General features: G+C 42.9%; 1 protein-coding gene across 1 annotated transcript in view; it reads right to left on the bottom strand.

Moving 5' to 3' along the window:
* Vrk2 (VRK serine/threonine kinase 2) overlaps positions 1-11,383 on the bottom strand; it is a 102,390-nt gene extending 91,007 nt beyond the window's left edge. Inside the window, exon 1 of the mRNA XM_051165305.1 lies at positions 11,063-11,383. Within this exon, the coding sequence (XP_051021262.1) occupies positions 11,063-11,255 (193 nt within the window). The 5' untranslated portion in view covers positions 11,256-11,383. The remainder of the gene's footprint in view (positions 1-11,062) is intronic.
* Positions 11,384-13,966: the final 2,583 nt, after the last annotated feature.

Below are 13,966 nucleotides of genomic sequence, written 5' to 3'. Positions count from 1 at the left end.
ACCTTTTAAAAGACCTAATTTTCTGAACTGTGTATCTTTAAATTATTGTCCAAGAAAAAAAGACAGTTAAGAATAATCAGTATCTGTAAAGTTACCTCTCTTCCACCATGTTTCTTACACTTAAATCACAGTATGTGTCATATTTAAAGAGGCCTCCTTCTAATGTTCTCGTCTTGCAGCTTATTAAGACTTAAATAAAAAAAATGAAAAAAAATAGTTCCACAATAAATGTGGCTATGCAGAAAAAAAAAAAAGACTTAAATATAAAACATCCCTATAAATCGGACAAGTTTATTCAGTTTTGAATAGCCTGAAAACCCATCAAATCTTTCTCATCTGATCATAGCACAACTTGGTTGACTAGTCTCACTAATTTTCACTAAAATATTGTGTGTACAACCTAAGCTATAATACCTTCTAAATGTATTTTTTTTCCGGTGCTCGGCACTGGGTTTACTGTAAATATCAGACGTTCTTTTGCACACTTGGTGATCCTAACAATAGGACCCTATGCGCAGTGTTCTGGGCCTTGGTTGTCAGTGTGAGTGAAAGTGGCACCACCTGAGCACCGGCACTAACAGATTTCCTGGGTTAGTTGCCAGCACTGTCAATCACATATTTAGCTATAGTGTTAGAAATTAGCTTGCCGTAAGCACATCACTTGCCATATTTTCTCTGGCTAGCTGTAAACTCGAAGTGTTCTTTCACAAGGGACATCAAACCAGGATGCAAAGAATCCTGTGCTCAAAAGTAGATGGAGACGGTCTTTTAAAATGTGGCCTGAACCGTGGTGGCGCATGCCTTTAATTCCAGCGCTCGGGAGGCAGAGGCAGGCGGATCGCTGTAAGTTCGAGGCCAGCCTGGTCTACAAATCGAGTCTAGGACAACCAAGGCTACACAGAGAAACCCAGTTTCAAACAAACAAACAAAAAACAAAAAGAACAAAACAAATAAACAAACAACAACAAAAATAAGTGGCCTAAAGGCATATCACCACCTCCCTAGGCCTCAAGATCAATCATTCTCACCAAGCTCCAAGAAGAGGAAATGAAGTAATACACACAAACCTCGGACCCCAGCTCAGAAAGAGATTCTAGTAGCGGATGATCATTTCCTAAGACAGACCACAGAAACTAATCTCCGCGGTTACCTACTCTGTGTTCAAGGTCCCCTCAGAAGGCTGTAGTAGCATTCCCTCTAAAAAGGCTCATTGGGGGGCACCCAGACTACCTGAAGCTACATTCCTCTCGTGCCTCTCACGCATGTTGAAGCTTCTGGTTTGGTCTTGTCTGAAATAAATTTGCAGGCGCTGTCTTCACTCCACACTAAGCATAGGAGAGAAAAATGGCCAGTGTCTCTGGGGAGTAATTAACAAAAGACAGTTTGTTTCATCTTCATGATAAAATACAGCATCCCTACTAAAAGGCAAATTCATCATTGCCCTAAGTTAAATAGAATGACACTTTAAAAGTAATTCCAGCTGATTAAATTTAGGATTCCTGAAAAAAAAAAAATTAATTCATGAATATACTCTGAATCTTTCATTTGATTTTAAAATGTATAAATGTTCATTTAACTTTGAGCCCTTGCCTCTCAGTGTTCTATTCTGAGCTAGTCAAACAAGTGGTAGCAGGCATGCGGGGCTCAATAATACTGCCTCTCGTATTTAAATGCTCTCTTTCACTTGGATTGCAAATTAAAGACGGTCTCCTGAACACTGACAGAGTTCCAATGCCTGACTTCACAACTCCGTGTTGATTTTCCTCCACTGTTTTGCCTCTGTGTGTGTCAACTTTGGCCTCCTTTTCTTGCTCCCCTAAAGCACTGCTGTCTCTTTGAAGCCATTGTCGGCTTGATATGGGAAACGTGCATTAAACCTTGTGACTAATTATACAGTTAGAAAGCTCTGCATCTCAAATATCAAATATCTGTGCTTGGAAACTGTAACACAAGCTTCCGACTGTGCGTAAATGCTGCAATGCATTGTTCACAGACTTGGGTCAAAAGTCCAGAGCTAGGGATGTAGCTCAGTGGTAGAGCATGGGAGAAGCCCTGTGTTTGATCTCCAGTGCCAGACAAAGCAAACAGATAGACAAACAGACAAACAGGTAGGGGAGGGAGGGGATAGTTTATTTTCTGTTCAAGTTACTTGTGCAAACATTCTCTGAAAAGCTGATTTCTTACACAGTCCATGCGGAGCAGAGAGTTGACCCAACAGGAAACACCATACTTTTTCCTAAAATAGTTTGTACTTATTAAATCTACTTCAATTAAATATTACCCAGTAGAGCTTTTATTCTATATATGGAAGTGGTTGTATATAATGCAGTAACCGTTTTTTAAAATTCCTTTAGATTATGCATTAATAGAGCAGACATCTCCCAATAATTCCTTTAATCTATGAGTAAAGTACATGGTATCTAATATTTTAAAGACACATCTGAAAAAATAAACATGCTACTTTTACCTCAAGCACCCTACAGTATACAAAATACTGTCTCTAAATATGAAATTACAATGTCTCAAACACAGACCAGGCATTGCATTAAAAGAAAGAAATCCCATAAAATTTAGTGCTCTTTTTTCTAAAAATTTCTAGTTTTTGTCTCTATGAAAAATCATTTTTTAATAACTGTGACACGTGAGGCCATTATGTCCTCACCCTGAGAGGCTGCCTATCAGGAGGACTGCACAACACGGCACAAGGTGTAAGAGTGGCTGGAGGCGGGAAGGGTCTGAAAAGTTGGTGTGAATAATTATTGATGAAACAATGGCTGTGAGAAAGCTCCCTGGGGGAACAAAGAAGAAATCCTGGTCCTCTCCTGCTTGTCTCTTCACTTCACAAGAGTTTCCAGTCAGCTGGCCCCAGAAACAGGCCTCCTTGATTCCAATCCAAGTCTATAATCTCTGCTAGCTGCCAGCTGGGGAACCTTTTTTTGTGAGACCAACTCCTCTGTACCTTTCACTGCACACCAAGTGCAGTGGGTGTTCTGCATGACACCACAACGGTGTTCGAGGAAGCCCGGCTATGACTGCGTTACACTACCAAACCAGGCCAACGCAGGGCGGGAGATTTTAGTCATTCAACAATGCTGCTGAATGGGGAGAGGAGAGATTAAAAGTCATAACCCTTGGCTCTCCTCAGGATCGACCACAGTACCTGGGCAGAACGGCCTGGATGAAGGTCTGCACAAAGCCAAAGTATAGAATTTCATTGCCTTTGTCGGCTCATGTCATTTCTTTAATTAATGTCACTTTCTCTGGTTTAATATCAGAGCAAGTGACAAGAGTGCTTCTGGATGAATTGTGTTTTCCGAGGCCTGTATGGCACACTCCCCTGCAGTCTGACAGAGGGACGTGCCAGTTTTACTTGGCAGTTACAGTGCACCAGCTTTAGTTTTAGTAGTTTAATTTGTGGCAGTTATATGTTTTGAATACGTTGAAGTATTCACAACGGTCTCATGGAATCTGTTCCATAGATAAAGTTTACACAGTGAAAAAGCAAAAGCAAGGGTTATAATGCGATTAGCAAAGCTGCTCCTGGCCACAGCTGGCCTTACAGGCATGCCTGTAAATTCAAGAGTATTTAGAAGATACAAGTTAGGCGACCACAAGGAGGATGCCCTCTCTTTCTGGTGTGGGGACAGTTCTGTGGTGAGTGTGAGACAATCATAAGGAATATGATGTTTACAACTCAATTTTATGCAAAATCCATTATTCAAGAAGCAAAGTTTATATACATGATAGACATGCAAGGAAACGAAAGTAAGAACAGGAAGTTTAGCTGCTTATGTATTAAGTTGATCCTAACATTTCCGTAACCTACGATTTTATTGATTAAAAAAAAAAAAAAAAAAATCAGAACGACTTCTGCACGGAGGGGAATGGATGCGGGTTTTTCTTTTGGACTGTTAGCGATCTTTCTGTTTCAGGTCGGAGCCCTCTGAAGATTTTCGATTTGGAGTTTTCCCTTCATCTCCTCCTCCGCGCAGGTCTGTGAAGCTCGTGGCGAGAAGAGCTACCACCGCGGAGTTCTTCTAAACTTCGCCTGCCCTTTCTAAATTTAGGGTCCTTTGCTGCAGCGCGCTGCAGATCTGGCTTTGATTGCACCTGGCTCCGCTGGAGAACAGAAATATTCATCTTTGCTGAACGCACGCTGCTTAAGTGCTGGAGGGACTTGCGGGGGAGTCACTCTCCTCGGCAACTTCATTACAATACTAAGTGGCAATTCTCACTCACCAAAGACAGAATTTTGCCTGACACCACCACAGGAGTTCCTGTTTGACTTTCAAAATTAATCAACCTCTAAGCTGGAGTGGAAATGGCATGTCCTTTAACCTTAAGCACAAAAAGCTCTCAACAGACTGCAGTTTTGATATCCCTGGATGGGAGTTTGGGCCCCTGATACTTAAACTTGATTCGCATACTGGGTTTCTGGCATGCCGTTGCCCATACCCATCTGCTAGCCTGGCACAGCGCCCATTCAGAAGGTGTGATGCCAGTTTCAATAGGGCATAGGTGCCAATCAAAGATGGGTTTGGAGGGGCAGCATGCAGAACGCAGCAAAAGTCAGTTCTTCTGCCAGGAGATCCTCCTGTTAGCATCAAATGCCAATGAAGGGCCACATGCTTCATTGCCTGGGATCACACTGCATCTGTAGATGTTTCTGGCCTTCACCGGCTATCTTTCTACAAAACCATTTCCCTGGGCTGGAGATGCTAAGGGAAGCTTGGCCTGCCGGGCTGTCATCTGGAAAGAAGCAGTATACCTCTCAAACAACTGTCTTGAAACAATTGCTGAGGTTTCCATCTCGTCTCCTAAACTAGTCTTTGACACAGAGCAACTGTGCAGTGTTCAGGAAAAACACAGTGCATGTGAGAGGGATGGAAAAGGCCAACACACTGACGCATAATTGCAAATCTGAGCATGGAAGCAACGTAAACCTCACGCGGACCTCTGTGTCGCTAACTGTGGGAACCGCCGTGATCCCAGGCGCTAGTTTCTAGTGAAGTCTCGCTCCGCGGTTTAAAGTTTCTGAGATGCTCTTCTGACTTGTTTCATATACATGGATACCCCTGGGTCTTAAACGAAGGAATGCACCTCATGCTATTTATTCCTCTCCGCCCCTCTCTACAGAGGCAGAAGCTAAAACACTTCAGAAGCAAGAGTCCATCCATATTTCATAAGGAAGCCAGAAGCTCTCCAACACAGAGAATTCTTTTATTGTGTGGCAACAGAGGTGAGCTCATTTCATAAGGAAGAAACTCCCCACAGCAGTGAGCTGCAAATTAAAAAAGGAAGGAAGGAAAGAAAGAAAGAAAGAGAAGAAGACAAGCTTTCACCACTGCAAAAGCAGGAAGATGGCAACAGTGCAATGAAGGGACAAAATACATAAACGTGGGGCAGAATCAGAAAGCTTATGAACTGTCCAGAGAGGCAAGGGTCTGGTAGTTAAAACTGCTGAAAATGAAGAAGCTGATAGGGAAATGAACAGCACTACCTGGCATACACTAAAAGTGAGCATCCGATTAAAGGCACGTGAAAAATTTTAAACACATCTGCTATAAATGTTTACTTACCTGTAGGCCTAACACATCTAATAAATAAATTAATAGTTAATTTTTAAAAAGTAAACTCCTCTTTTGAATTTACGTATCTGCCTATGCCTTCACTGGAAAATAGTTTATGGTATATATAACATTGTAGCTACTATAATCTCTAAAATAAAATACTCTTTTTTTCTACTATCATCATTTTCACAAGACTAACAGCCGTCTCTTGAAAAACATTGGAAAAATAACATTTAACAGTGCTATTACTGTTATAACTGGACTCCCTGAATGTTACTCTGCATTCCTTAAAAATTAATCAACTACCACCAACTAAATAATAAACCAAACAAAAACACAAAACATTCTTCTATTCCTTTAAGTAGAAATATTTCCTCATCAGTAAATAAAATTAAATTTGATTACTTCCAAAAACTGCCCCCCCAAACTTTCTTCTGTTTCTGAAGAACAAAGGATAATGTAACAACAATAATGAAAATCTCCAAAAGTTACTCAACTAAGTCTAAACAATAATCCACGAATAATGATCCATAAGATTAAAACACCGTGGCCAATTTTAGTTATAACATGTTACTCTTTGTAAAAGACAATTATATCAGAGCCGGGCGTGGTGGCACACGCCTTTAATCCCAGCACTCGGGAGGCAGAGGCAGGCGGATCGCTGTGAGTTCGAGGCCAGCCTGGTCTACAAAGTGAGTCCAGGACAGCCAAGGCTACACAGAGAAACCCTGTCTCGAAAAACCAAAAAAAAAAAAAAAAGACAATTATATCAATTCATTGTCAATAACGTATTTGCATAATTTTTTAGAGAAGTGGTTCTCAATCTATGGGGGGGGGGGTCAAATCTTTCACAGGACTCACCTAAGACCATTGGAGAACAGATTTGCATTATGATTCATAACTGGCAAAATTACAGTTATGAAGCAGCAAAAGAATACAATTTTATGGCTGGGGTCACCACAGCACGATGAAGTGCACCACTGTTTTAAAGGAGTGCATGAGAGTTACCTTGAGCAGGTCTCTTTGTGTCTAATAGGGTTCACCTGTGACTGCCCACTGGGTTAAGGGTGGCATCTATAGTGACAGCAGAGAACACAGCAGACTCACTGTGTGGGCTCAGTGCCACAGTCTCAGGCACAGTCCCTCCAACAACAAACATTAAAGAGATGTCATGAACCATCTAACCTAGAGCTTTTCTTTTTCTGCGTTTTCATTACATTTTGGTGCCCAGTTTCTCATATCTAAAGCAAACAGGTAGCCGTCGAAACAGAACCACTCACCAGGCGTTAAAGGGGCAGCCTCTGTGCTCTTAGTTTTACCAGTAACGAAATCGACCACAATTCAAGGCAGAAGGAACACCAAATCCTTCCAGTGAAGGGAGGCCTCTCCCTAACGCATCACACACAGCACTGGGTATATAGAATGGGAGATTCCAAATCAATTCTACTTATTAGCTGCTTACTAGGTTCCAAACTCTAAAACAACTCATTTAATCTTTGCAATTAGTCTTATGAGGTAGAGATAGCTTGGTCCGTCAGTCAGTGACATCATGGCAAGTCAAGCTCCAACTCAGATTTCCCCAGCACCTGAGCTTCGGCCCCTCTTGCGCAGGCTCCCTTTGGGTTAGGGTGGCTTCCATGCTGTATGCTGCATTAAAGGGAATTGAAACCTTCAGTTCTCTCTTTCCCTGGAGTTTTAGAAACTTTTTTGCTCACTTGGTACTAAAACGACGGCGGCGACTTTCTCACACCCTAACCAGTTTCTTTTCCTCCTTCCCAGCCGCTTTCATATTCAAAGAGAGAGCTCAGACTTTGTTCTTGTATTCAGACTTTTCTCTTCCCTCTTAAGACTGTGGCTAAGAATGCTTCAGGCACAGTAGCTCTCCAAGTCAAGAGTAAACAGGGAACTTCTCTGCCCCCTCCCCCTTTGCTCAAGTTGCTGATTACCAACAGGCCTGGGCTATTGATGTCAAAGCTAGAAGACAGTTGTACAATGCACAATGAGCCACACAGCAGCTGCTTTCCTCTCAGCCTTGGGCCGCAGACACTGCTAAGTGTCTGTCAAAGCAGTGTGTCTGGGAATAATACCTGGGACGGGCATGGTTATTTAAGAAAATCTCGAATTTAAGTGCTTTGTAATCTATATGCACAACATGAAGAGAACTGTGCACAACCGCCAACAGCAGGAGCTTCTCCAATATCTCCTACTTATGGCTTTGGAAATAATCTGTGAAAACTAACACTAACAGAGTTAAGCTGATTATGTGATTCACCATGCCCATTGATAGAACAATAAAGCACTGTCCTATAATTCTGAAGAAGGGAGCCTTTCTTTTTCTCTCAAAGTTACTGCTTATTAAAAGGCTCTGTCCCACGAGTAGTTGCTAGTATCTGCCTTGCCAGCGTTCAGTTTCTAAAAGTCAGATGGTGGAGGGATGCCACCCAACACAATGCATCTTAAAACGTGCTGTAAAACAAAGTTTATTTGGATAACAAGAAAAAAGAAAAGTAAAAGTCATGCGACTTGCACTTAGAAAGGTCTGCACTTGAAAAGGCCAGGGCTGGGAGAGTTGTCCTTCATGACCAGAGGCAAACCAAGGCTGTGATGTGCACACTCAGATTCATAAACCACGCATATGAATGCAATATTGTCATTCCGCCTATACCTGAATTCAAATAAACACAAATAAGTATTTACACTTTAAGAAGTATGTAAAGATATCCATTTTAAGGAGTAAGACCATTGGAGTCAAAGTTTTTCTCCAGTTCTTTGAAATTATTCAAGTAATTCAAAAGTTAGAAAAGTAAATATGAGGCAGGCCATGGTTCCAATGCCACAGTTACGTTATCAATAATTTATTCAACTGAGGTTCTGACCTATTGTCAAGCCAGAATAGCAGCCATCTTACTCACTGCCACAAAAAAAGAGTTCAGAGAGTACTTAGGAATGCCACTCCTCTGTGCTCCAAGCACTCACTAGCCACTAGTCTGCACGGCTTAGGAGTCAGGCAGGTCACAAGGATCTTGACACTTGAAGCTCTCTAGATTTAGAAGAGTTCACTCAGATGTAAAGCAGCTCACAATCTTTATTTATTTATTTTCTATTTTTATTTAATTTATTTCTTTGTTTTTGTTTTTTGTTTTTGTTTTTTTTGAGACAGGGTTTTTCTGTGTGTAGCCCTGGTTGTCCTGAACTCACTGTGTAGACCACGTAGGCCTAGAACTCAGTGATCTGCCTGCCTCTGCCTCCCAAAGGCTGGGATTAAAGGCATGCACCACCACAACCAGCTATTTCACTATTTTTATATGAACAAGCTAAAATGAATTCATTTGGATATATTAAAACTGAACAGTGCATACTAGTAAAATGAATGTCACTTGCTTCTCTTAACTTTCTTAATGTGTTTCTTGGAAGTTTTAAAATTGTGTCAGTGACTCACAATATGTTTCTATTGAAAAGTGTCTCCTGCCCATTTTGTTTTGTTCTGTGTTGATATAGACTCTAGAGATGTAACCCTGTCTGGTCTTCTATTCAGAGTAGAAGCTCCCCAAAGGCTGGAGAGCTGGGGGCCGCATGGCTGAGGGGCCACACAGCAACACTGTTGACTTAGGAAGCTCCTCTTTATAGAGGTTTTTTTTTTTGTCCTGATTTCATTTTCCCAATTATATTAGGCACAGGTGATAGGTAGACAATAGATTATTTATTCAATGCCTTTCATTCACTGCAAACTATAGCCAGGTATAGTAGTTTATACCTGTAGTCCCAGAATGGAGGGGAAGGAACAGGAGGGTCCACAGTTCAAGGCTAGCCTCAGCTATTTGAGTCTGTCTCAAAATAGAGGAACACAAAAGGTAAGATATCTAGATTAAGATCTTAATCATTCATGATTCAGAAACATGTTTGTTTGACAAGGAACCCAGAATTCCCCCAAAAGAGATCCAGTTTTGGTTTATTTGTTTTGAGAGTTTGAGGATATTTTTGGTCAAGCAACTTGGGGAGGAGAGAGGGGCTGGGTAAAGGAGGTTGTTTTCTTTTTCTTTTTCTTTTTCTTTTTCTTTTTCTTTTCTCCCCCTTGTTTGTTTGTTTTGTGTGGTTTTTTCTCTTGGGTTGTTTGATTGTTTGTTCTGAGGTATGGTATTACTAAATAGCCCTGGTTGGCCTGGAATTTAGGCCAAGGTGACCTTTCAAATGCTGAGATTACAGGAAGGAGCCAACATGCCCAACCCCTGAAGACATCTACAACAGAAACAGATGTAGGTTTAAAGGGTGAATAAGTGTATATAAGAGAATCATACATTGTATTTTTTGTTTGGGGTGGGAGGTGCTGAAAGTCATGGTACCCAAGATCTTGCATGAAGTACCCTCCAATCCCTGGGTCTTCCTTTCTAATCACCATTAGTTTATTTATCAAACCAATCACCTTGCCCATCCCAGCACAGCACTAAGATAGTCCTCAAAGCCAGGTGTGGTGGCGCACGCCTTTAATCCCAGCACTCCAGAGGCAGAGGCAGGCGGATCGCTGTGAGGTCAAGGCCAGCCTGGTCTACAAAGTGAGTCCAGGATAGCCAAGGCTACACAGAGAAATCCTGTCTCAGAAAACAAAAGCAAACAAACAAAAAAAGATAGTCCTTAATGGTCTCTCTAAATTCAGTGTAATTTCTAAATATTTAAATGCAATGTAGAGGTGCACCAAAGCACAGTTCCCTGCCTACCACAGAGCACAGAAGGAAATCTGAGCATCTGCTTTGTCAGTTTTGCCCAGAACAACAGAACTAGTAAACGTCTGTCTCACAAGAGAAGCTCCGTCTCTCCTGCAATAGATGATTTCTGTCACTATAGTCAGGGAATATCCAGGCCCTAGTCCTTTCTAGATCACAGGGGTGAGAAGTCCAGCTCAGCAGGAAAAGGCGCTTTCTCCCAAAAGTCTGACCACCTGGCTGGCATCCCAGAACCCACATAGAGGTAAAACAAGGTTGTTGCCCCCTGACCTCCGCAGGTGCCCTGGGATGCGTCTTACACATATCATACGCAAAATATAGTAAATATTTTTAAAGCATCAGAAAGTATTTACATGTATAGAGTTGTTGTTTATGATATGTATATATATCTCATATATATCAATGGTTTCGTATATATATATATATAAACCAGTATATATAATATGTATATTATATATACATATATATATATATATATGGTTCCAGGAAAACAAGTTCTCAAAAAGAAAAGTCATATTCTGTCTGGCAGATCATAGAATTATGCTTTGAAAAGACTTCTACAAGCTACTGGGGGGAAAACATGAACAACAGGGAATGTGTTACGTCAGTTACAGCTTGAACCTAATGTATAGTACTAAACATTAACTATCTTCAAATTACTTTAAAAAAAAATCTATGAATTCTGTTATTTCCGTTAGCTCTTAAAATACCATTGTTACCATAGTTACAGTGATTGCAGACATAATTACATTTGGCGCTTTCGTCATACTTTACCTAAGTATATCAGTCCGAACCCTCCAGAGCCAATCATCTTGCCCAGAGCCCACTGGTTTCCTTCCACATCACCCAGAACTTTGCCTTCTGGCAGTGGAACCGGAAGCTGGTATTTCTCTTTTCTTCTTGGTGCCATCACATCTGTTGGCAGAGGGAGGAGGTAAACAGTGAAAACTCTAGCACTGAAACTCATTTCTCCCAAAGTCTTTCCCAGAACTAAGATTAAGATTCTGAAGACAATTCCAACTGGAGAAGCTGTCCACCATATTCAAGCTAGAAATTCAGATACTCTGAAATCTAAGAGTCACTGGCATATATGTAATTTATGTGACATATATTTGTTGGGGCTAAAGAGCTGGCAGGTGGTTAAGAGCGGCCAATACTTTTGCAGAGGACCTGGATTCGGTTCCCAGCAGCCACAACAGCTCATAGACTCTGTAACTCCAGCTCCTGGGGCCTGATGCATTTGACCTCTTCCACTGGCACCTGCACTCACATGCACATGCACACACACACACACAATTCCTAAAAAATTTAAAATCTATTAAAAATAAAAAATATCTATGGTGTTTCATTTAAAGCAATACTTCAAAAATACGTTTTGGGGGGTCTATTAATACTTAGCAACACTACAGAATAGACCTTAAGAAACTAGGTCACTGGCTAGTTCAGGTTATTTCGGGCTTTCTGACCCTCCCTCTTACCCCCTCCCATCAATATGAAAAATAGCTTTGCCTTAGAGATTACAGCTGTGTGGATAACAAGGATCCTATGATCCTTGAGAAGGGCATATAACTTTAATTAATTAATTATTATTACATACATATTAGCAAATCACTAATGAGGACTTTTTTTTAGGTTGACCAAGAAGGTGCCCATTAATAAACATCAGAGTAAGTAAATGCTTGGAACTAAACACGAAGTAACCATGGTCCTCTTAGTATTTCTAAAGAAAAATAAACAAAACCGGGAAATTTTGCTTTTGTTTGGTTTCTATTGCCGTGATAAATACCACTGGCTAAAAGCAATTTGGGATTATTCCATTCTGTAGTTTATGGTCCACCCGGAAGGGGAGTCAGGGCAGGAGCTCACAGCAGGAATTCCAGGCAGGTCCTGAAGCGGTGGGCTTACTCTCGGTCTGAATGGCTCAGCCTGTTTGGCTGTGTTACACAAACCAGGACCACCCGTCCCGAGGGCCACTGCTCATTGAGGGCTGAGCCTTCTTCCAACAGATCTACATCTGCTTGTGGGTCAATCTAATGGGGGCATTCTGCTACTTGAAGTTCCCACTTCCTAGACGAGCCTGGGTGGTGACAAGTTAACAGCTACAAAAATATCTAAATAGGACAAATGCTTTGTGAAAATTAGCACACTCCCCCCCCCCCCCCTTTTTCCCCTCCCTCTCTCTCTCCCTACAGCTTCCCACCGTCGCTTAAGTAGAATTTTCCCTTCTTCCCTTACTGAATGAGCCCAGGGCAGCCGAAAATCCACTCCGGCCTGCACACCGCCCTAAGCAGAGCGGGAAATCCAAACCGGGAACAACTAGGGCAACCGAACTGAAGCAGGATGTGTTTCACCGGGCTCCCTTAACCGGGTAGTAGTCGTGGCCCACGCGAAAGGGGCTGGCTAAAAACTTCCTGGTCTTCCTAAAGAAACTTCTGAGTGGGACAACTAAAAAGACAAGTGAAGTTTCTTCCGGATCCTTGGTGGCACCGGGGTGACGCTCGCAGACCCCTCCTTCCCAGCGGGAGCGGCGGCCCCATCCGCTGTACGCCAGTCCCGGGGTACGCCATCTCCCAGTCATGCCAGTCCCGGGGTACACCAGCTCCCGGGTACGCCAGTCCCGGGGTACACCAGCTCCTGGCATGCCAGTCCCGGGGTACGCCATCTCCCGGGCACGCCTGTCCACCACCACCCTACCCTCCCCGGCACGCCAGCCTCCGAGCACGCTGGTCCCGGGTGTGCAGAAGCGCCCGGCCTGGTTTCTAAGGCAGGTGGGGCCCGGGCTGGGGCTGAGCCTGGGCCTTCACCGGAACCTCGGAGCTGGGCCGAGGGAAGACTGACCTGCCGCCCTCGTCCCCGCGCTGCCGGTGTTCCTGGCCAGGCGGGGCCAAGGCCTCACGGCAGGGCGGGACGCGCCAGGCACCTCCCAGGGGCAGGGCGACCTTCCCGGCAGCCTCCCTGCAGCCGAGGCCTGGGAGCCTGACCCGGGCCGCCCGGGGTACAGTGTAGGTGGAAGGGAGGAACTGAGAATGTGGCTGAGACTCTCTAAGCACCTGAGCCCCCCACTGTCTCTGAAGGGCCGGCAGACTTAGTATGGGGTGGAGTAACCAGGGCTGGCGCTTAAATCGGTAAGAACTTTAGCTGTCCCGTACCAATCCTGAGCACCAGGCGATTGCAAGTTGACCTAGCCATTACCAGCAGACCCACCTAGTCCCCTGGGGCCTGGGCTGCTGTGAGTAGGAGGGCCTGTTTCTGGGTATGACACTTTCAGGCAAGTGTCTGCGGTAGGCCAAGTTCTGCCGTTTATTAATTGGATGGTGTTTAAAACACTGTTTACTTAGTAAATTTCTACCTTCCCATCTGTAAAATGGAAAAGGTTAGTTATTGGGTTTAAAGGTTACCATGACAACTGAGAGAAATATGTTAAGTAATTTCCGAATTCTTTAAGGGTGTACAGTGAGTTTATGTTTTCGAGTAAGCAAAACAAATCCTCATAAAACAAGTATTTAAATAATACTTAAGTTTCTTACCTAGAACCTGTCAATAGTTGCCCAGATGCAAACACTGAAAGGAAAACTTATGTTCTCTTTGTGTAGAGCTAAAGTTATGTTTTAAGTTTAAATTACTCTGCATAAGAGATCTATAAAACAAAAATACCTCTAGCTTGTAAGCCCCACTTGC

This window comes from Acomys russatus, chromosome 22 (genome assembly GCF_903995435.1).
Source record: "Acomys russatus chromosome 22, mAcoRus1.1, whole genome shotgun sequence".
In the NCBI taxonomy this organism is placed as follows: domain Eukaryota; kingdom Metazoa; phylum Chordata; class Mammalia; order Rodentia; family Muridae; genus Acomys; species Acomys russatus.
This window is presented reverse-complemented; position numbering and strand designations above follow the sequence as displayed.